The sequence below is a fragment of the Piliocolobus tephrosceles genome, chromosome 3 (assembly GCF_002776525.5).
Source record: "Piliocolobus tephrosceles isolate RC106 chromosome 3, ASM277652v3, whole genome shotgun sequence".
Classification (NCBI taxonomy): domain Eukaryota; kingdom Metazoa; phylum Chordata; class Mammalia; order Primates; family Cercopithecidae; genus Piliocolobus; species Piliocolobus tephrosceles.
The window spans coordinates 45118917-45141523 of record NC_045436.1 but is presented as its reverse complement, the minus strand read 5'-3'; the positions used below and the strand labels follow the sequence as shown (position 1 = coordinate 45141523).

Here is a 22607-nt window from a genome sequence, read left to right as displayed (position 1 = left end):
AACTCAAATTTTAGAAATATTTAGCACAAATTAAAAATTTGAATATGATTTATAAAGTACATAAAATCAGAGTTATCCTTGAATTCAAAGGTTTTTTTTCTCTTTATTCTAGTATCAGAGTTATTTAAGAATACATAAAACATATATTTCTGCAGCCTACATATGCTATAATGTCAAAAAAGGTATTCCTTAAAAATAAAATGAAAGCAGTAACTCTTGAAACATTTAATTTCTTGCTGTACTTCAAATAGAACTTGAAAAATGCCATTAGGAAATGTATGTTGCTGTCGATACTGCCATGAAGTCTCAATGAGATCAATATTACATGGTTACACAGGAATAGATTCCACTGGCTCCGTTCTTCTACCTGAAATATGATTGTATTATAAATATATGATTCCTCAGCAAAATTGAGTTTGTATAATGCATTGTTGTTTTTAAAGCTGCTACAAAATGGCTATGTATAGTCTCAAAACATGCGGTAAATCCTTCAGAATATAGCATTCTACTTCTTATAAGTAAACTGACACTGAAGAAAGAAACACCAATATGACCAGGAAAAATTCAGTGAACAGCCAGATTAAAGACAATTACAAAGAAGAAGAATATCAGTTTGTGTACTGCCTTTCAGAAAGGCAATAAAAAGATGACACAGCAAGTACTATACTAGCACTTATTCCTATGCCTAAAGCTCCACAGATGGGAGACAGTAAAAATTTATCCCATCATAAGAAATTTTTCACTTCCTTACCCTTTTTTAGGTAAAAGTGATGAGTATTGGCTTAAAAACGATGAGTGGTCAAGGATAATCACTGTGTATCAAATTGCTTACAGCGTGAGGAAATTCATTAAACCATAGAATCTGCTGTGGCATTCGAAGACTGCCTCCTTGTTCAGGCAAAGACTCCACCCAATTGGAAGATTTCAGAGCATTCTGTACTTGGAAGCACCTGAATACACTAATTAAAGGCCACGTTGATTCCTCCTGGCTGGGAAATGGACCTAATTTAGAAACAGGCCTCACAAACTTGAATATGCATGTGAGTCACCTGACCATTGTGTTAAAGATTCAAAATCAGTAGATCTGGGGTTATGGCCTGAGATTCTGCATTCTGTGGAACGAGGATTTTGACTTATCAGTTTTTCCTAACTCATGAGAATGAAAGAAAGCATGGAAGAAAAGTAGTTTTTTAAATGTTAGAGTTGCAAGGGTGCTCTTTTCCATGTGTCCCATTGTGTCTATGGATAAAGAAGTAAGACAGTTATTATGTCACCTTCCGCCTTAAACATAAAGCTGTCTAAGAGAGGCTACAGAATTAGTACATCTTCTAATACCCCTATCAGGATTTCACATATAAATATTACTCTTGATCTGTATGTCTTGTTTTACAATGAAATGAATTCAAAATCTGGACACCTCACAAAAATTTCAGAATGAGCTCCTTTCCTTTTTGTTAGACAAAATAGATTTCTGCAGTGCTCATTTGGAAGGGTGGTCCTGCTCAGACAGGATTTATCCTTGTACCTCCACACAGAATCAAAGGACTTCCCATGTATTGATTTATTTGTTCATCCCCTAAATTAAATATCATGAAATGAGAACCATTCATAATACCACTACCCAAAGACGTTCACTGTTAGTCTTAGCTATTCACAGAAAGTCATCACCTATAACATGTCTTATAATAACTTATGCTTCTCAACTTCCTTTTTTTCAAAAAAGTATCCAAATCTTTATCCTACTACACAAAACAAGCCAAAGTTGGTTTCTAAGAACATTTTTTAAATTTCTGAAAACAGTGCTTTATACATTAAAGAATGTTGGACAGTTTTCTGCACTAGGGTTTTAGCATTTCATTATTTGTCATGCGTGAAGGGATTAGGAAATATGTTTTTCAGATTTAAATTAAATTCAAGGGCTATGGGGATAGCTGTGAACGAATAGACTAGATATATTCTTTTCTACAAGCCTAAACACCCTGTTGGTTAAGTTTTCTGTTTTGAAAGTTACTCTGACTTCATTTAGTAGAGTGAAGGGTCCAGAGGTTTAAGAGTTGTTGTTTAAAAGAAGAACAAAACAATTTAAATTAGATTTAAAATAGATATCTATTTAATATATTTAAATCTAATTTAATACATTTAAATCTAATGTATTAGATTGTACATTAAAGCACCCAATTTTCCAGTACAATAAAAATAAGTATGAAAATGGGTTAATGCATCACAGATGTATACCCTAAAGTTTTGTTTAGGTCCTATCTAGGTGTATATATGTAGCACTTAAGTATATGTAAGATGGTCTATTTCAATAAGACAATAATAATAAAGTTTAAAGGTACTGTTTATTCCCTTTTTGTTTCTCTTTATTCCACGTAAAGAGGCCCTGTTCTTTTCAGTAAAAGGGAGAACGTCACCATTACAAAAAGTGATTGCAGGGGAATGGTTGGAATCACCAAAAATCTTTGTCAGATGCTACCAAATATTAGAAAATTGAATTTTAATGTGTTGACTTAATTCTCACCTGGAAGAGAAGACAGTCCTATCTCTTTATCTCATGCTGACTTTGACTTCTTAACCTTCGGTTTATTTACTATGATTATAATTATTATCAAAATGTATCTTTCAGAATAAGTATAACTGTACCTTGAAAAAAACTTTAAGACAAGTTTATTTAGGCAATAGAGAGAAATACAATAAATGTTTTGTGTTTATGATATGAAAGTATAGCAATTAGATTTTAAGGATATCCCTCCCCTGAATGACCCATATTTTCCTGATGTCTTTACACAACAACATAGAAAGGGCGCAAACACCCTTTTAAAATTCCATATTCTCATTAATTTCACTCATTCAATAGATTTTTATTAACCATCTTCCACGTGCAACACATTCTTCTAGGTCCTGGGGAGTCACAAGAGATGAGAGGAAATATTTGTCCTCATGGAGTTCATATTTCAGAGAGTGTGCTTCAGAAAGTTACTACTATATAGATTCAATTTAATTTCTTTATTTTATTTATTTATTTTGAGACAGAGTTTCACTCTTGTTGCCCAGGCTGGAGTGCAATGGCATGATCTTGGCTCACTGCAACCTCTGCCTCCTGGGTTCAAGTGATTCTCCTGCCTCAGTCTCCTGAGTAGCTGGGATTACAGGCACCCATGACGACATCCAGCTAATTTTTGTATTTTTAGTAGAGACAGGGTTTCACCATATTGGCCAGGCTGGTCTCGAACTCCTGACCTCAGGTGATCCACCCACCTTGACCTCCCAATGTGCTGGGATTACAGGCGTGAGCCACCGTACCTGACCTAATTTAATTTAATAAACATTTATTGACTGACTTATACAGAATTTTCCTATTTCCTATGAATATGAATACTTGAAGAAGATAAAATACATGGTAGTATAAATGTCATCTCTCTATAACATCCCTTAAACTAGTTGCCTCCTCATCTGTGCTTCTATAATACTTCATGTGTGCCTGTATCATAGCAAAGATCACACTGCATTATACTTTTGTGTATGCCTATTTGTCTTATCCTCAGTGGTCTGTGTGAGGCTCAGGACCCTGTACTATTTATGTCTTATCCCCCTGAAGAGCTCAGTACTTGCCCAAGTAAAGGATTGGACTTGAAGGGGATTGAGTATGTAGCTTCTGCCCTCAGAAAACCTTCAGTGAAGAAGGGGAAAAAAAAGATAAATAGCCTATTCCTGAACAGAACTCTATAAGATACAAGCAATCTTTTATGTAAATGTTCATATTAAGGGAATCTTGATAGAGTAACAGTTTAAAAGAGAGAGGATTGATTTAATATAATAAGTACAGAATGTTATTTATCAACTATGTAGAACAAAAAAAGATAAAGTCTCCCGGTATTTAAATAAAACTTGAGGGAATTACAATGTTTGTATATTACAGCTACACAGTCTTATATAAATTAAAGTAAATAAGCCCAGGTGTGAAATAATTACTACATCCGCAGGTAGACAAACATTTACCAAATTTTAGGGAAAAAAAAAAATTTTAGAATCTTCTCCCTAATCTGAGTTTCCATACGTTTGAATGTTCAGTGAAAAATAGTCAAAGCATCAAATTGGAGTATCGGCGGGGAAACAGGGGTCACTCTCCCCGAAAGAATTGCCCTTCAGTATCGGATTCCTATTTATCATGTCCTCATTCCTTTTCCCAGTGCCCATGAATCAGTGTTCCTATACTTTGCCTCAAACAGGCAACATCTTCTAGTTGTTGTTTAACAAAGTTCACCTATATTCATGATCTAAATGATGCCATCTCTTTAGATTCACCAGTTTAGGGGTAAACCAACTTATGAGGAAGTATGTGAGGGTAGGTACCTGCAAATTTTGCATTGCCTATAACATGTAATAGATTTTTGACATACTCTATTTCTGGGTCTCTTTTCTTGAATGAGTCAGAAAGTGGGTGAGCAAGTGAGTAAGGAATAGAAATTAGATGCACAGAATTCTGCAATTTCAATTAGAATATTTGCTTACTGAATGCCACTTCGTAGATGATCATGGCCTACAACTCAGAAGAATTTCATGGCTACTGAAAAACTGCTCTTCTTGTGGTCAGAAATGCCGCCATTGTCTCACAAATAAAATAAGAATTTTAAATGAGAAAGAAAGAGAATATACTTGGGATACTCAAGAACAACAAGAAGAAGGCGAAGATTGTGTCCTTACTTTTCTTGGCATAGACATTTAACATTTTCTCTACCTTATCCCACCCTACACTTACTCCCAGAAAGACACTTTTGAGGAACACATGGGAACTGTTAATGTTTTTTGAATAAAAATATGCTTAGTGCATAGAATGCCTGCAGGACCTTTCACAGAAATTGACCATTCCTAGATTCAAATAAGAGGCTGAATAGATTTAAGGGTGTTTTCTGAATTGTCATGTTAGCTGCAGAACACAGCACTTTCAACATAGAGTGGGACTTTTCTTCGGGAGAAGAGCTAGGGAAGCCACTGTACGTTTTAAATATTTTTGTTTTTAACATATATGGTTTATATGGTTTTGAGTCATTGTAGAAACAGTCTGTGATCAGGCCCCAAATTATTATCACTGTTCATATTGCCATAGGGACATAACAAGGTAACCTATCTCAAAAAAGCCGAGTCTGCAGGGCTTAATTATTTGCTTGTCTCAGAAAGCTCTGTAATTTACCTCTTGAGGTTTTGACCTGTAATGGTCATCTTCTTCTTACGGTACTTAAGGTGTCCATCTGCTTGGCCATCCTAATGCTATTGATTTGACTGTCAGTGAAAACATTTGTTTACATTCCTTCAACTGAAAAGAATCTTCTCACCGCACTGTGGCACAGGTAACAGCGACTGATAGGAAAGTGCCACTGCACATTTTTTCCCTGAAGATTAGGTAATGAGCAGTTGTGACCATGACTCCAACCTGACCCAGCTTGAATGACATCTTGTTTTAAAAACAGTAAGAACCATAAAAATCTTCTGAAGGCATCTTGGTTTCCACTCTAAATGATGGCAGTTGTAGAACAATTAAAATCTATGACATTTTACATTGCAAATAAGATGTTTCTGTTTGCTACTTTTGGCATTCTTTTTCCTTATAGCAGGACAAAATCAGGTTATTTATATATATATACATAATCTTGACATATGTATAGATCAAAATCAGATTTTATATATATATAATCTTTACATATATATGGATCTTTCTGTGCATGGAGTTTAAACTTTGACTCAATAGTATACACACATATATTACGGTTGCCTTTCAAGAAAAATCAGTCTAAAAATATTATCTCAAAAGAAATGTAAAATTAAAACAAAAATTGATTCCAAAGCTTTTCAGGCTACAAGTCAGTTTGATGAATGCCTTCAGCCTTGTACTACTGCCAACTGTGTCAATAACAAGTGAAACTATCTCAGACACTATTCCTAAACATTTTTGTATATATGGGGGAAAAGTTTTAAGATATTTATACATCTTTACTTTAAATATTGCAATTGTTAGAAATTTGTAGTTACCAAATGTGAAATATCAAATTAATTAAAGATAGTTTTCATCAATGGGTTTTGATCAGGATAAAGTTTCTTACGATGTTTAGTGTATTTAGTTGGGTTACAAACTGGTTAGTTTGTTTCCTCACTGGTATGTATTTCCTATCCTTAGAAAGTTGTAAATCTGAGTGTCTTAAAAAAATAAAATAAAAGTCTCTCTAGAAAGTAAGAGGCATGCTTTGTAAACCACAGAATCACTAAATTTCATTCCACTGCTGGTTTTCAACTGGAATACACTTTCAACTATTGTCTTTTAATGTAGACCTTTAATGCCTGAGGAATGCAGAGCCACGGTACAACCTGCACAGACACTGACTTCAGAGTGCTCCAGGCTCTGTCGAAACGGCTACTGCACCCCCACGGGAAAGTGCTGCTGCAGTCCAGGCTGGGAGGGGGACTTCTGCAGAATCGGTTAGTATTTTTGTTTTCACCTGAAAAGGACTGGGGATGAGTCAATCCTTAGGTACTCAAGAACTCAACACCGATTGTTTCTTCTACAACAATATAGTGTTCAAAAGTGTTTAGCCATTTACAATACTATTAATGCTTATCTGTTTCTGAGCTTGTAAGTAAAATCTTGCTCATTTTCTTAATGTAAACAATTCACTTATGTAAGTTAATTATAAATATACAAAACCTTTAAATGACTGAGTCCTTTCAAAAAGTCAAAAATGCAAATAGCACAACTAGATAATCTCTGTGGGCCTCTCAATCCTGGGTTCTGAGATTTCACACTAGCCAATGACATAGTGTTTGCCAAACCCCTCTCCAAGCACTAGCATTTTCCAGACACCCCGTAAATGCCCTCCCTGCCTTTACTGCTTGCTTTCCTACCACAGCAGACTAAAAACAGGGCTTTTCAGTGGGTGTTATTAAATAAAAGGGGAAAATGCAATTATCTAGAGACATATTACGAGATTTTTTCATGCTTTTTGCCGCTCCCCTGTGAACCATCAACTAGGTGTGCATCTGCTCAGAGAGAGCAAAGGAGATTTTTTTCCAGGGTTGTTCTAGCCTTTAACTTGATAGTTCCTCAATTATGTGCAGTGATGTTTAAGTTCTACTTGGTGTAAAGTCAGAAAATTAGATAAATTTAGAAACCTAGAGTTTAAAATGTGTATGTTGAAAATGCATAATTAACAATTAGCATATACCATCACTTAGAAAAGATTTTGATCTCGGTTATTTCAAATATTAAAATACTTATTGCCAATGAAAATTAAAATATCAAATTAACATTTAATATTATTTATTCATAAATGCTATCTTTTTGTTTGTCCTCAAGATGTATTTCCAAGAATTATAACTATAACTTGTCTATCTTTATATTGCCCAACAAAAATAACCAACATTTAAAACCACACATAGAGGATACCTTTTAAACTTAAATTGCTTCAGCATTAATAACATTATGTGTTTGATTAATACTATGGTTATGTATCTAGGAAGGAATTATCAAAATTAAAACTCAACAGAAATTAAGTAATTACATTATTTAAAACAAATGCTTACATGTTATTGACCCACCCTCTCTACCTTTTTGTTAGTTGACCAAAAATATGAGAATCAGTATTCAAATGTAATGATATTCAAATTCCTGCTAATCTATTGTCTTTCTGCTTTCTTTGCTGCCTGACAATATCTACTTTCTCTGCCTTTTTTTTTTTCCTTTTTTTTTTTTTTTTTTTTTTGAGATGGAGTCTCTTTCTGTCGCCAAGGCTGGAGTGCAGTGAGGCGATCTCGGCTCACCGCCACCTCCGCCTCCTGGGTTCAAGTGATTCTCCCACCTCAGCTTCCCGAGTAGCTTGGATTATAGGTGCCCGCCACCATGCCCTGCTAATTTTTGTATTTATAGTGGAGATGGGTTTTCACCATGTTGGCCAGGCTGGTCTTGAACTCTCAACCTCATGTGATCTGCCACCTTGGCCTCCCAGAGTGCTGGATTACAGGTGTGAGCCATCATGCCCAGCCTCTCTGCATCTTTTAGTAACAGAATATAACATAAAGTGTCCATTCTGTTATATTCCCTGCTTTGCATTTTGCCTAATCTCTTATGTTACCTGAAGCCTGCTAGTAACAGCGTGTTTAAATGAGGGTGAATGAATTATCTTGAATACAGTTGGCATTATACAAACCTTAATAGATACTAATAATAAATTGTGATATAAATGAAAATAGACATACATTGAGTTAAATAAAGTTTTACTCCATGAGGTACTTTCATTTTTACACTGAATCAATTTAAATAGTTTGAATATATAACATTCACCAAAACCATTCTATAAAAGTAATCTGTTTATTTGAGATGTTTTGGACCCAATCAAGAATTTTATTCATGTACTCACATTGTTTACTCATCTCCCACAGATTTAAAACATAAAATTGTTTACTTTCTGCTTATTTTTTCTTTTCCATGTGTCAAAAACAGACCCCTGGAATTTGATTAATGTATTTGAAAGGTTAAAATAACCCTGTCTTGTCAAAACATAGGGAAATGTATTGAAGGAATTTGACTCCATCCACAGTGACTGTACTCCCCAGATTTAATCAGAAAATGGCAATTTATGTATCCAATTTTATGTCTCATTTTAGCAGTATATCTTTATATTCCCCATTTATATTGTAGTGGTAAAAATTCTTTAATGAATAAATTCTGTGCTGTAGGGTAACCCTGAAAAAGTTGGCTCAGAACATCCTTTGTTGGCCAATTGCACTGACTCCAGAAAGGGACTTCAAAGTGTCATCAGAGAGCAAAGCCTATGCTGTCTGCCCCTGGAAGGAAGAGGAAGGAAGAATCCAAAGGAGTTTATATGGTGGATATTCCACCTAACCAAAATCCAAAACTGATTGTTCCTTTATGTTACATTGAAGATGCTTGAGTCTCTCTGTCTCCCCCTCAGGCTGGGTCACTCCCATGTTGAGATCCTACCTTGAAGGAATGGGAACAGAGTTTGGGAGGCCCTCTGTAGAAAATGCTCCTGTGGAGCAGAGATTTTGAAGGACTAAAATCTTCATTTTAAATAGAGTTAATTTTGCAAAGGGTTGCAACTGTTTCTCACGATCTCAGCTTCTCTAGAAATGTCTCGTTCTCTGCCGAGTTCAGGCCTCCAAATAACTATGGGTGTAAAAGCGCGTTTGCTACTGGTATATTTATCTTTCAGATCATTTTGTAACTATCTCCCTCCTTTTTTCCCTCGCTTCCCTTATTCAGCAATATTTGTAGGTCTCATGCTCGGTCCTGTTTCTGACACACAGAATGAGAGTGTGATGTTCTTGCTCTTTTTCTCTCCCAGCAAAATGTGAGCCAGCATGCCGTCATGGAGGTGTCTGTGTTAGACCGAACAAGTGCCTCTGTAAAAAAGGATATCTTGGTCCTCAGTGTGAACAAGTGGACAGAAACATCCGCAGAGTGACCAGGGCAGGTATTCTTGATCAGATCATTGACATGACATCTTACTTGCTGGATCTAACAAGTTACATTGTATAGTTTCTGGGACTGTTTGCGTATTCCTTTCCAATGGGCATTTATTTTTTAGCCTGTCATTAAAAAAAAAAAAAAAAAAAAAAAAAAAAAAAGACTGTTATCCTGCTACACACTCCTGTGATTTCATTCTCTTTTATTAATTTAAAAATGATTTCCAGAAATGTGCAGATCCTCTGTGTGTATGTCAGCATGTTTGTTCACATATGCACATACACATACTCATAATCCTTATATGCGTTGTTACTTAACAGATGATTTTTAAAAATATATACTTCCTTGGGCAGAGTAATTTACACAGAAATTCCACTGTAAATTGATAACGAATTTTTTATGTCACTAGAAGAGATTATTTGACTTCCCAGGAATCTTCTGTCAGTAATCACTAAAGTCAACTTTAATAGAGTTTTGAAACATTCCTGTGCAATCTGATGGATCTAATAAAAAAGGCAATATTTTTATATTAAAGTACTATACTAGGAGAGAATGTTTCAGAACTCCCTGATGAATTTCTAAGTGAGCAACTTGATATAAAATTGTAACCTTCATTTTTGTCAGTGTATCCAATTACAGAATGTTACACTTACCTTTTTATTGGCTGAGAAATCTGATTACTTCCTCTTAATCTCAAGATTGTTTTTAAGTGTTTTATAATTAAATCATAACAGCATATTTTAAAATCAGTCTTCCTAAAAGGTCTGCTTTTATTGTATATTTTATTTAACAATAGGCACTGGGTTTGTGTTACATATTTATATATTTTATTTTATTTTTATAATATAGACATCACCTAGATGAAACACCTTTACCCTGTCCTGTAAAACACTAAAGTTACATTTTTCACCAACTTAATTGGAAAGAAGGGGAGTGAGAAAGCAAACAGTCTTTAATGTGCTGTGGATCTAATCTAGCAAGGTATCCTTGTGCCAACATGTAATCATTAACGACGGAAGAAAAAGCAAGAAAACAGCCAATTCTTATAAAATTCCAGCATTAAACATTTGTAAAGTGCTTTTCACCATAGCAAGACTGTCAGAGTCCATGTTATTAGAATGTTGCAGATTTCCACTGAATCGAACCTCACTGGAGAAGAGCTCACTTGTTTTTTTAAAAATCTTGGCTATGTAAGCTGTCACCTGTACAAATTTTTAACATAATCATTCTTGCCAAATAAGACTTTAAATGTACGTATTCCTTCAGAACTCAATGAAAATACTCTTTGGTTAATGTATCAATAAATTTTCTGTAAATGTTCTGTTCAGGGTTTTAAAGAGATGACATGTTCTGACTTAAAACTGCAAAAAGTATAGTAGATATTTTTCTTCATGTTTTTCAAAGCCAGCTCTCCACGTTTGGATTTTAACAAAATATAAGGCCTCTTTGCACTACTGAAAAAACACATCTACTCATGACAAGTGCATACCCACTATGGCTGTCCTTCTGTAAACACCCATTCCTCTAGAATCTAAATTGTAGAGCAGTAGAGATTATGCAGCACCAGCTGACTTTCTAAACCTGCTCCTTACCTTTAGGAATACAAGCCTCAATTTAAAAAATATGTTGTAGCTAGTATTTCTCTGTTGTTTTAAGGTGAGAGATTTGCAATTAAAGCCCAGTAAGCATTTATATAGAAGCCACAATGTAGAAAGATTGGTTAAGTACACTGCTCTTGTCTTCCATATATGATTACTTAAGTTTCAAGTGACCTCATGCCAAATGGAAATGGGTTGAGAAATCTTGGTTCAGTGCTTAGTGAACAATAGCCTGCATTAAAAAGTGCATGCATAATTTTGCACAATTTAGATTCAATTGACAGTCTATTCAAAGAAGTCTCAGGATTAAATGAGCATGGAGACCAAATTGCCCTCTTACCCCAGAAAAGGGGTGGTCCCTTCTAGTCACACTAACACTTCATTGGCCCAACAGTGTGACAAATCTTGCAATGAACCATGCAGTAGCCTGCATCTGTAGGTTAATAGCAATCTTTTGTCTCCACTGCTTTCTCTTCATAGCCCTTTTACTGAATTCCATCACAGAAAGTTTTACAATTAAAAAAAAAAATGTCCTGACAACCATTTTTGTAAATGGACCTTACCATCTAATCGTCCCTTATTCAACGTGGGTGACATTAACAAAATGTGAACTTCTTGTGAGGGAGCCAGCTGTCTAAATCTGTCAAATCGTGCAGTTTTATTACACATTCTCCAATTCTTCCTAGCCTCCCTGAAAACAATAACGATACTGCTATATATTCAGTAAAATCTAAAAAAATCAAGCATTTCTTCTTACATCTTTAAACTTTCCATCTCCTCCCCAAAATAAAAGGTGTTCTATTGCCATTAGTTCTACTGTTTTAAAATATCTATATTAAGTTGACCAGGCCCAGATTTTTAATACAGCTTTTTCCCAAGTGAAAGATTTTCAAGTGACTTAGAAAAACATATGTGCCCCAGGTGTCACTGCCTTTCCTTTTGTGAGTCGTTAGAATAAAAGACCAAATTCTTCTCAAGAGAGGATAGCAAGATCCACGGATATTAAACCAAGCAAAGAAAGTCAAGTCATTGGAGTCATTTATTTCTGTTCTTAGGAGAAAAGTAGATAGCACTGGCTAATTGATGGCAACATATTTTAAATTAAGTGGTCAATTCGAAAAATCTCTTTGACCTTTTCTTTCAAGTAGATTTTTTAAATGCATGACTGGAGAATTATCTTCAATGATTCATGATGAGAGGCAGGTAGGAATTGGTTAAGAAGTATGAGCTAGGAAAAAAATATTGTTTAATCACATGAAAGGCAACATCTGCTCAGTTCATAAAGCACACAATCTCAGATGGAAGAAACAAAGGTTCTTCGTAAGAATGCTGATGCATAAGATAAAGACAAAATAATGCAAAAGAAAAATGTATATTATTATTCCCTTGTCCATTCTCAAGTTTAAGCTGTGGTTGTCAGTTGAATGTGAAATGACATTGTAGTTGTTTTAAATGGTTGGAAATAACCTTTCTACTACTGTTTCTGCCACACTGTTGTCCTGGTTCATAAAACCTTGTTTTCTTGACAGTTATTTAGGTAATAAAAGGCATACCAATTGGCAGATCTTTAAGTGAAAAGGAGAAAAGATTTAAGAAATTGAGTGATGGCTAAAAGTGCTTCCATCCATAACTTTTTTCTTCGATTTTTTTTCAATGTAATTATTGTAAAATATATTTTTTATTTTATCACAAAGAATACTCGGAAGTTTTCTCAGATTGATGAGTATCTCATAAAGAGCAGGGAAACCAACACATACAATATACACACACAACCTAAATAGAAAACTGTTCTCTTTGTTATTTGCATGCCCCAGCGCAGTTACTTCTTCCCTATTTATTTCTTTGAAAATAATTACAAAATAGTATACTAACAATTTTAATCCATTTGCTGTTTTTTGTTTTGTTTCATTTTGTTTTTGTTTGTTTGTTTTTGTTTTTGTTTTTGTTTTTGAGACGGAGTCTTGCTCTGTCACCCAGGCTGCAGTGCAGTGGCACGATCTCGGCTCACTGCAACCTCCGCTTCCTGGATTCAAGCAATTCTCCTGCCTCAGCTTCCCGAGTAGCTGGGATTACAGGCACCCGCCAGTATTCCCAGCTAATTTTTTGTGTGTTTTTCGTAGAGACAGGGTTTCACCATGTTGGCCAGGCTGATTTCAAACTCCAGACTTCAAGTGATCCAGCTGCCCAGGCCTCCTGAAGTTCCAGGATAACAGGCGTGAGCCACCATGCCCAGCCTCCATTTGCTTTTGATATTGTTTTTATCTCTGAGTTATAAACTATACAAGCTTACCAGGTGTAAGTTGTGAGGTTAGATGCTACATCTAGGAGAGTTCAAGATATACATTAATTTAAACTTTTATTAGTCCAACTTTCCACTAAAACTCTTAGCTTGGAAACATAAAAATCAAGCCCAGATTTTTAGAGGAAAGCTAAGGTATACCATTGGCAGTTGTAGTTTTAATTGTAGTTGACTGATTAACCAATTAGTTTATAAAATGTTACCTATAATGTCTATGTTCTCTTCCTCTCCCTCCCTCCTTCTCTCTCTCTCTCGCTCTCTCGGCTAATATATATGTGCATGTGTGTGTGTGTGTGTGTGTATGCATGTATATATACATACATATATATACATATACACACATACATATACACACACATATATATACACACATATATATACACATATATATATACACACACACATGCACTTATTTAGCCACTTCCCTCTCCTACATTTTCTATTGGTTTTGCCTAAATAGACGTGTTCTCAATACAACCATGTTGAAGGTATCCTGGGCTAGACTGTTATTGATTTTGCTGGTTATGATCTTTTCTTTGTTTTTCTGAAAAATAGCCTCTCCTGGTTCCACATTTTCTCAAATTCTATGTAACAAAGAAGTGGATAGTAAACAAATGACATACTAGGCTGATCTATTACAATCATTGAAAGAAATAAGGAAGAGCAGAAATCTCTACCAGTCCAGATGCTCCAATTCAGCTGGTCTAGCAAAGATACAGGAAAGACCTGGAGAATAACACTGGGGTTAGCTAACAGCAGGGAAAGTTAGTAGTTATTTCCTAGCCAAGGAACAACCTTCTCTATGGAATAATTTTAAGAAAATTATTCCAAATCTGTGAGAAAAAAAAAAGAAGCCGTTCCTCAATGGAGACTTTAAAAATCTTAATTTCCCTACCCCTGAGATTTGAAGTTGTAGAGGACTCAGACCGAAGTCCCATGGCAGAAAATGCACATATTTTTAAACTACTCCCAAGAAGTAAACTATTACTGTGAATGCTGGCAATACCATCAGAAAGTTTATCTTTACAATACCTAAAAATAAATATATGTTTGCTATCTTATCCTTTTTTTGTCACACCACCATAAATTGGTCATACATATATAACCAAATAGATTATATATATATATATGTGTGTGTGTGTGTGTGTGTGTATATATAATATGTAAACAAATGACATACTAGGCTGATCTATTACAATCATTGAAAGAAATAAGGAAGAGCAGAAATCTCTACCAGTCCAGATACACACATATGCGTGCGTGTGTGTGTGTGTGTATAAAACCATGGAACCTGCCAAACACTAATCCTAGCCAACTTCAATCCTTCTTTCTCTTAACTACCTTCTCTGAATAAGTTCTAGACGTCACCTTAAAATAAGCTTTTAGGAGAGTAATATATATTCATGGGATTGTGAGGGAGCATTGTAGAGCTGTTTTCTTCTCGGTCACTGTGGTGATTTTCCTAGATGCTCTGGAAAGGTTTGTTCACTTATGAGATTAGGACTTTTCTTAAATTCTTAAATTCCTCATTAAATATGAACCTAAGGTATACTCGTCATTTACCTTGATTCCCATATAATTTGTATAGGTCATATATAAGTCAATTGACAAAATAAAAAAATAAATAATTAGATTCCTTCTATCAATAGAAAGCCTTGTGCTTAAAACCTGTTATTCTTTTTTGAGCCAGACTAAACAGTAACATAAAATAATGGCATCAGCCTAACATTAAATCTAAGGTTACTTCTCACATACATCATAAAGTCAGTCATCATCTTTCATGTAGGATTTCTTGGGATTTTCTTTTTGCATATATAGATCATGTGTTACTTAAATCCAAAATACATGTGTGTATATATACATATATATGTAACTTAATATAAATGTATGATGAGTTATCTCAATTGACTATAATCTTCTAAGTCAAAAAGAAAACATTTCAGTACCTAATATAAAAAGAACTGAACATTAACAGTAATGGGAAATTCATAATGGCTAAATATGAAATAAGCTTTGTCTTTGCAGTTACAAACTAATTCTTGTACATTTTCCCTCTCACTAAAAAAAATAACTAATTGATAGTTGCCATTCACATGAACAAGGTATGATCAGGTTTGGGATCGTATGCCCAAAACCTATGTTTCTTTACCTTATATTCTTAAAACTTGAGACATGATTTTTCTAGAATAAATTAAGATTTCATGTACAATAGATTTCTTTTCCTAATACTGTTATGGAGAAACCAAGTTGACTACCTTATGAGAGATCAGATATTTCCCTTATCTCATTATATTCACAGCATATGTTTGGACATGCATTTCACCAAGAACCATGTAGTAATAAGATAAATGGTAACTGAGGTACTGTGAAATTTTTAGAACTTGATTCCCCAGGACATGCTATAGTAAACTAAACTATTTATTCAAAAGTAACCCAACTAATTAAAGTGAAAAAAAATTATTGAATCACAGTGAACAAATGTAAAACAACACTTAAATGAGAATTCTGCGTCTTTTTTGGTTTTATCTGTGATTTATTTTGTCCTGTATTAAGGAAAGGTTATCTTTATCATTCTTCTAATATGTTTTGGTTTCTCTAATGGTTCATTTTCCTTTAGGTTGTTGAAAATTAGGGCAGTTTGTCTGGGACCTTACTCACAGGAGACACCAGGACCAACCCATGCCTAGATTTCTGTTAATAAAAGGGAGAAGGGTATTTGAACAGGTAGTAAAGGCAGGTACAAGTTTAAGGGAGCAGGGTTAACATACATACTAGGTGAGATTTCTATAAATGTCTGAAAAGTTACATGCATAGTCAGTGGCTCAGGTAATTTCTCTGAATTTGAACTTATTTGATTTATTTAACCAAGTTATTATAATATGCAGTTCTCTTTAATCAGTCTTCTATTATTCAATCATCTATCCATTTATTAATTCAACAAATATTTATTAAAGTGCCTACCATGATTATGTGCTGTAGAAAAGACAAGGACATTTACTAGGGGGGATTGTGGGCCCAATGGGCATCATGAGCATGTTTGAAGCAAAAGACAATAATCACATCCAATGGCACCAGTTCAGCTCAACTTTAGAATTCAGCAGTAATAGTACAGATGGCCTAAAGTACATCTGTGTGTATCTGTACATGTGCACACACCCATGTATATATATTTATCTATCTGTACAAACACTACATATGTATACACACTATCTATGTAAAATATAATATATGTATAATGCATATAAATTCTAACAAGTGTATTTGTGTTATCTTTAAAATAGAACAATTGTATCTTGAAGTGGTAAATGCAGAGAATTGGTTTTATTGTTGATCTGTGGATTTAATGATTTTTAGGTGAAAAGGATGTTTAAGTGTACAATTTCTTTTCTTAATTTAATATATTTATGTAAATGCATGCCTGAAATTTGGTTAGATTGACTGTGTTTTGTGTCTTTTAACGTGATCAAATGATTAAACTTTATCTTATGACTTGATGTACATGTGCTATTTTAAAATTATTTTTTATTTTAGAATTTAAAACTTTTTTCTAAATATACATACTGATTACATAAACACCAATTTTTAAATACTCTATAGACAAACTACTTCAAAATATTCTCATCTTTTGTCATTTTTCATGTTCTAATTTTAAAATTTTCTTCCAAAATATATGCCAATGTTAAGGGTCAGTTTCATTAGGCAGCCATGAAGATGTTACATTGATAAAATTTGTTCTAGGTTGTAAGTCCCTTAAACCTCATCTTTTCAAGTAAGTAAGAATAAGTAAAGAATGCAGAAGAGCAGTTAGGAACCCTGGGTGCCCAAATTGAAGGGAAGAGGCATATGGAGGGGGAGGGACATGAACGAAAGTAATTGCAGGTAGCCCAAAACTTTGCTTACCTCGTCATTTTGCTTCCAGTTAACCCTACCAGGAGTATTTTGACCCGTTACTTTGAGCACAAATTTAAAATCTGCCAATTTTTTTTTTTAGAAAAGCAAAATGTGTTCATCTAAGTCCTCTTTCTTCCTGGATAAATGCATCTCTTTGACTCATTGAAATGAAAAACTATCTCTCTGCAAGACATTATTATTTCTAAGAGAATAAAATGTGTTATAAAGTGTTTATTCAGTAAGTGTTCCTCAGCTCAGATTGCTCTTTAGAAGTTTTAAGTTAGACAAAATGTCACCATGAAAAGAGCCCTCTAGCTCATGTTCACAGCAGCCCAGGAAACACCAGAATTCTTTGTTTTACTACCTTTCTGACTCCTAGAATGCGTCCTTGTGGCTCAGCCCATGATCACCCTTTTGTTTCTTGTGTGTCTACTATTTTTTTGAATCCCTGATAGACTTATATCATTTCCTATATACGTGAAGAAAATGATAGTACATATATCCACTCTCGTGATGGAAGTGATTTCTTGCTCATCTCTCTGGGTTCCTTCACTCTCTATTTTTTGGCGTCTCAGATCTGCCATCACCAGCATAATTCCCGCTTTAAATTCCCGCTGTGGTAAACACTTAAAGTGGCCTCCATTTCCCATTTTTAGACACTGATTGCCACAATTTTTTATTTTATTTATTTATTTATTTTTTTTTGAGACAGAGTTTTGCTTTTTTTTCTTTCTTTCTTTTTTCTTTCCAAGTCTTGCTCTGTTGCAGGCGGGAGTGTAGTGGCGCTATCTCAGCTCACTGCAACCTCTGCCTCCTGGGTTCACGCGATTCTCCTGCCTCAGCCTCCCAAGTAACTGGGAGTACAGACGCCCACCACCACACCCAGGTAATTTTGTATTTTTAGTAGAGACAGGGTTTCCCCATGTTGGCCAGGATGGTCTCGATCTCTTGACCTCATGACCCGCCCACCTCAGCCTCCCAAATTTCTGGGATTACAGGCGTGAACCACCACGCCCAGTCGGAGTTTCACTCTTGTTGCGCAGGCCGGAGTGCAATGGCTCAATCTAGGCTCACTGCAACCTCCACCTCCTGGGTTCTGCCTCAGCTTCCCAAGTAGATGAGACTACAGGCACCCACCACCACGCCTGGCTAATTTTTGTATTTTTAGTACAGTCAGGGTTTCACCATGTTGGCCAGGCTGTACTTGAACTCCTGACCTCAGGTGATCCACCAGCCTCGGCCTCCTAAAGTGCAGGGGTTACAGGCGTGAACCACCATGTGCAGCTGATAGAAGTATTAATAAGAATGACAGACCCGTGAGAAGAGAGATGATGTGGTGGAAATAAAAAGGGACATGATGACATCTTTAAGAGGGACATGATGAGATCTTTAAAAGGGCACATTAAGAAACCATTATCTTGGATCCCCTGTGATCACAATGTTAGAGGGATCCTACTTCCAAACTTGGAATGTAAACCTTAAATTTCTAAGGCAGTGGAGCAGTGAAACCTTCACAGTTGTCACTAAAAGACTTCACAGCTCACACTGGTACTATCACAATTCTCAGCTGCCAAGTTCCCCAGGATTTTGACAGTTAATGTGACAGATATGTCTATAAAATCTCTCCTTTACACTCACTTTTTTTTTTTAACAGAAAAGCTGAAACTAGTGTTCTATTTCCAATGGAAATGCAATTTAAAATACCAGCCACACTTAATATCTCTTCAGTAAAAAATAGTTTTTTCTATTGGGAGTTCTAAAGAGGACTCTCTGAAAATTAAATCCGATTATCATTCAAAGAAATGAGAGGATAAAAGAAAGGAAAACAATTTGGATAAAATATTTCTTCTACATTTTTATAATTTCCATGCAGTATTTTCTATGATTAAAATAAACAAACACTTTAAAAGGGAAAAGGAGGCGGGAGGGAGAGGGAGGTAGAAGGCTGGGTAGCTCCCAACTATAAAACTCGTTCTTCTTGGGACTATGCCAGCATCAGAAACTACTTGAGCTCAGTCTTGTAATTTAATAAGATGTTGTCAGATCCTTTTGACATATTTATAGCCTTATAATTAAAACTCCTTGATGCAAAATCCATGTGCTTCATGTAAAGCAATTTCACTTATCGTAGACACTCTGTTCTATGATCTACAGCTACCAAAAGCAACACATGCCAGGTGTACTGGCAAGAGGCAAGAGCTCTGGCCTAGGGCTGGGAGATATGGATCCTGTACCCAAGTCTCCAACTAATTAGCTGGAAGCTACTGGATATATCTCTCACTGCACTGGGACTCAGCTTCCTTATATATAAAAGAACTCAGGTTCTCTCAGCTCTAACAAACAGGTATTACTATTAGGCAGTACTAATTTCATGATCTATGTGGATGGCAGATTTGAAACTGCAAATCTTACATAGGAATATATTAACTACTGCATTTCGCGAATTTGTAGTGGTTACATAATCATAAAAGACACTCTTACTCATTTTCTTCTAATCTCCCAGTCTCCTCTTTGTCCTGGCTCTCCCACTCTTCTAGGTTCTGGTGTGGCCTCCTCTTAGGTGTTCTCTGAATCTCTTTTTTCTGTTTCTTCCACCTGGTAGGTTCACTCTTGAACCCATTCATGTCTCCTACAGCTCTCACTCAAAATTTTTAAGACATTATCTGATCCATGTCTATCATTTCCTTTATGCTGAAGAAGTGCATGTTACAGGGAAGCTGCTACTCTCCTCAGGGTCCTTAATGCTTGGTTTTGCAACTGTCACAAATATCATTATTGCCTCTTCCATGAATTAAGTCCCCAAGAGAACTGCTGTAGGCACCCTACCTGACAGCATATTCTGGGCATATAGAAGGGCAGAAATGCTCTTTTGATATCATTGAGAAGGTAGTCAATTCAAGACACAGAAGAAAGCATAACCAAGAATATTAGTCTTCTCAGGCTGCCATAACAAAATATCACACACTGGAAGGCTTAACAGAAATTTATTGCCTTGCAGTCCTGGAAGCAGGAAGTATGACATCAAAGTGTTGGCAGGCCTGGTTCCTTCTGAGGGATGTGAGGAAAGAATCTGTGCCAGGCCATCTTCTCCCTGTGTCTTTTCACATCACCTTCCTTCTATATGTGTCTCTGTGCCCACATTTCCCTTTTTATAACGACATCAATCATACTGGATTCAGGCCTAAACTAATGATTTAACTTGATTACCTCTGTAAAGGCTGTCTCTCCAAAAGGGTCACAGTGTAAGGTACTGGGGGTTTGGACTCCAACATATGAATCTGGGGAAGGGAGAGGGGGAGGGGACACAATTCACCACAGCACTGTGCCCCAGAAATGGCATCAGACTTCACGGAGGTCTCGTTTTCATTGTCTGACACAGTGCTTCTCAAACTCCACGGTGCCTCATGTCACATGGGGACTTCACTAAAACACAGATTCTGATTTAGTACATCTGGGCTGGGGCCTCAGATGATCTCCAACAAACTCTGAGGTTATACTAATCCTGATGGTACACAGCCTTACTTTGAGGAGCAAGGATCGAATTCATGGTGGATAGGCTGTTTTAACTTCAAGGGCAGAATGGTAATGCTGGAAAAGACTTAATGAAAACATGACCTTCTGCCTCCAAAAAGGAAACAATGGTGTGGTTTCCATCTTAATTCTAGGCTTGTGCTTAGTTGGGTAGAATGTACACAACAGCACAGAGTCAATATTTGTGCTTAGCAGTCAGTCATCCTCATGACACTGAGGATCCTTGCTGTGGTTACTACAACTGCTGTTCTTATTTTCAGCAATAACATTATAATCACACAAACAACTACAATATTTCAATGTAGGCTGGAATTCATCTGTCTGTTTAAAACTGGCTTGCTAAAGTGATATGTACTATAAATAAAATATACATTAGTTTTAAACTGTGTAAATTGTGCCAAGATAGTACATTGCAGTAACAGAAAACTGTGACAGACTCCTGTTAAGAGAAAAAAAAATGAAAGGAAATTATCACTATGAATAACTATACCTTAATGAAGATGTAGACCCTGAAAAACAAAGAAAATAAGCATTTGTGTTATACTGATTTTTTCTACCAATTTTATATAGACTTTAAGTTTTAGAGCAATTTCAGGTTCATAGCAAAATTGAGAAGAAAGTACAGATATGTCTTGTATACCCTCTCTCCCCACATATGCATAACCTACCTCTCCTGTTATCAACATCCCCCACCCAAGAGGTACATTTGTTAAAATTGATGAATTTACACTGACACATCATAATCACTCAAAGTTCGTGGTTTACCTTAGGGTTCACTCTTAGCTCTGTATTCTGTGAGTTGTGATAAATGGATAATGACATGTACCTGCCGCTATGGTATCATACAGAGTAGTTTCACTGCCCTAAAAATCTTCTGTGCTGCACCTATTTATCCCTGTCTCACCCCAAGCCCTGCCAACCACTGATCTCTTTAACTGCCTTTATAGTTTGTCTTTTCCTGAATGTCATATAGTTGCAATCATACAATGTGTAGCCTTTTCAGAATGTCTTTTTTGCTTAGTAATATCCATTTGCTTAGAAATGTCTATCCAATAGACATTTCTTCCATGGCTTTTCGTGGCTTGATAGTTGGGGTTTTTCTTGGTTTTTTTTAGCACTGAATTTTATTCCATTGCCTGTAACACAGTTTACTTTTTCATTCACCTACTGAAAAACATCTTGGTTGCTTCCAAGTTCTGGCAATTATAAACTTGCCAACCATGCTATAAACGGCCATGTGAAGGTTTTTGGATAGACATAGTTTTCAGCTCCTTTGGGTAAATACCAAGGAGCTCAATCGTATGGTAAGAGTATGTTTCGTTTTACAAGAAACTGCCAAGCTGTCTTCCAAAGCAGCTGTATTATTTTACATTTCCACAAACAATTAATGAGACCTCCACTTCCTCACCTGCATTTGGTATTGACAGTGTGTCGGGTGCTGTGGCTCATACCTATAATCCCAGCACTTTGAGAGGTCAAGACAGGTGGCTTGCTTGAGCTCAGGAGTTTGAAAGCAGCCTGAACCACATAGCAAGACCCTGTCTCCACACACAAAAAAAACACAAAAATGTAGGGTGGCATGCACCTGTGGTCCCAGCTACATGGGAAGCTGAGGCAGGAGAATTGTTTGAACCCAGGAGGTCGAGGCTGCAGTGAGCCCTGATTGTGCCACTGCACTCCAGGGAAGGTACAGAGTGTGACTTTGTCTTCAGGGAAAGAAAGAAAGAAGAAAGAAAGAAAGAAAGAAAGAAAGAGAGAAAGAAAGAGAGAAAGAAAGAGAGAAAGAAAGAGAGAAAGAAAGAGAGAAAGAAAG

The 22607-nt window shown here is 35.8% G+C and overlaps 1 protein-coding gene across 2 annotated transcripts in view; it reads left to right on the top strand.

Moving 5' to 3' along the window:
• The window catches only part of HHIP (hedgehog interacting protein), a 94523-nt gene extending 84116 nt beyond the window's left edge, over positions 1 to 10407 (top strand). The window contains exons 12-14 of one of the 2 annotated variants that reach the window (XM_023226013.2): positions 6323 to 6471; positions 9354 to 9482; positions 10325 to 10407. In XM_023226013.2, coding sequence (XP_023081781.1) covers positions 6323 to 6471; positions 9354 to 9482; positions 10325 to 10335 — 289 coding nt within the window. In that variant the 3' untranslated portion in view covers positions 10336 to 10407. Of the gene's footprint in view, positions 1 to 6322; positions 6472 to 9353; positions 9637 to 10324 lie in introns of those variants that run through there. The other variant, XM_023226011.2, reaches the window with a different exon arrangement.
• Positions 10408 to 22607: the final 12200 nt, after the last annotated feature.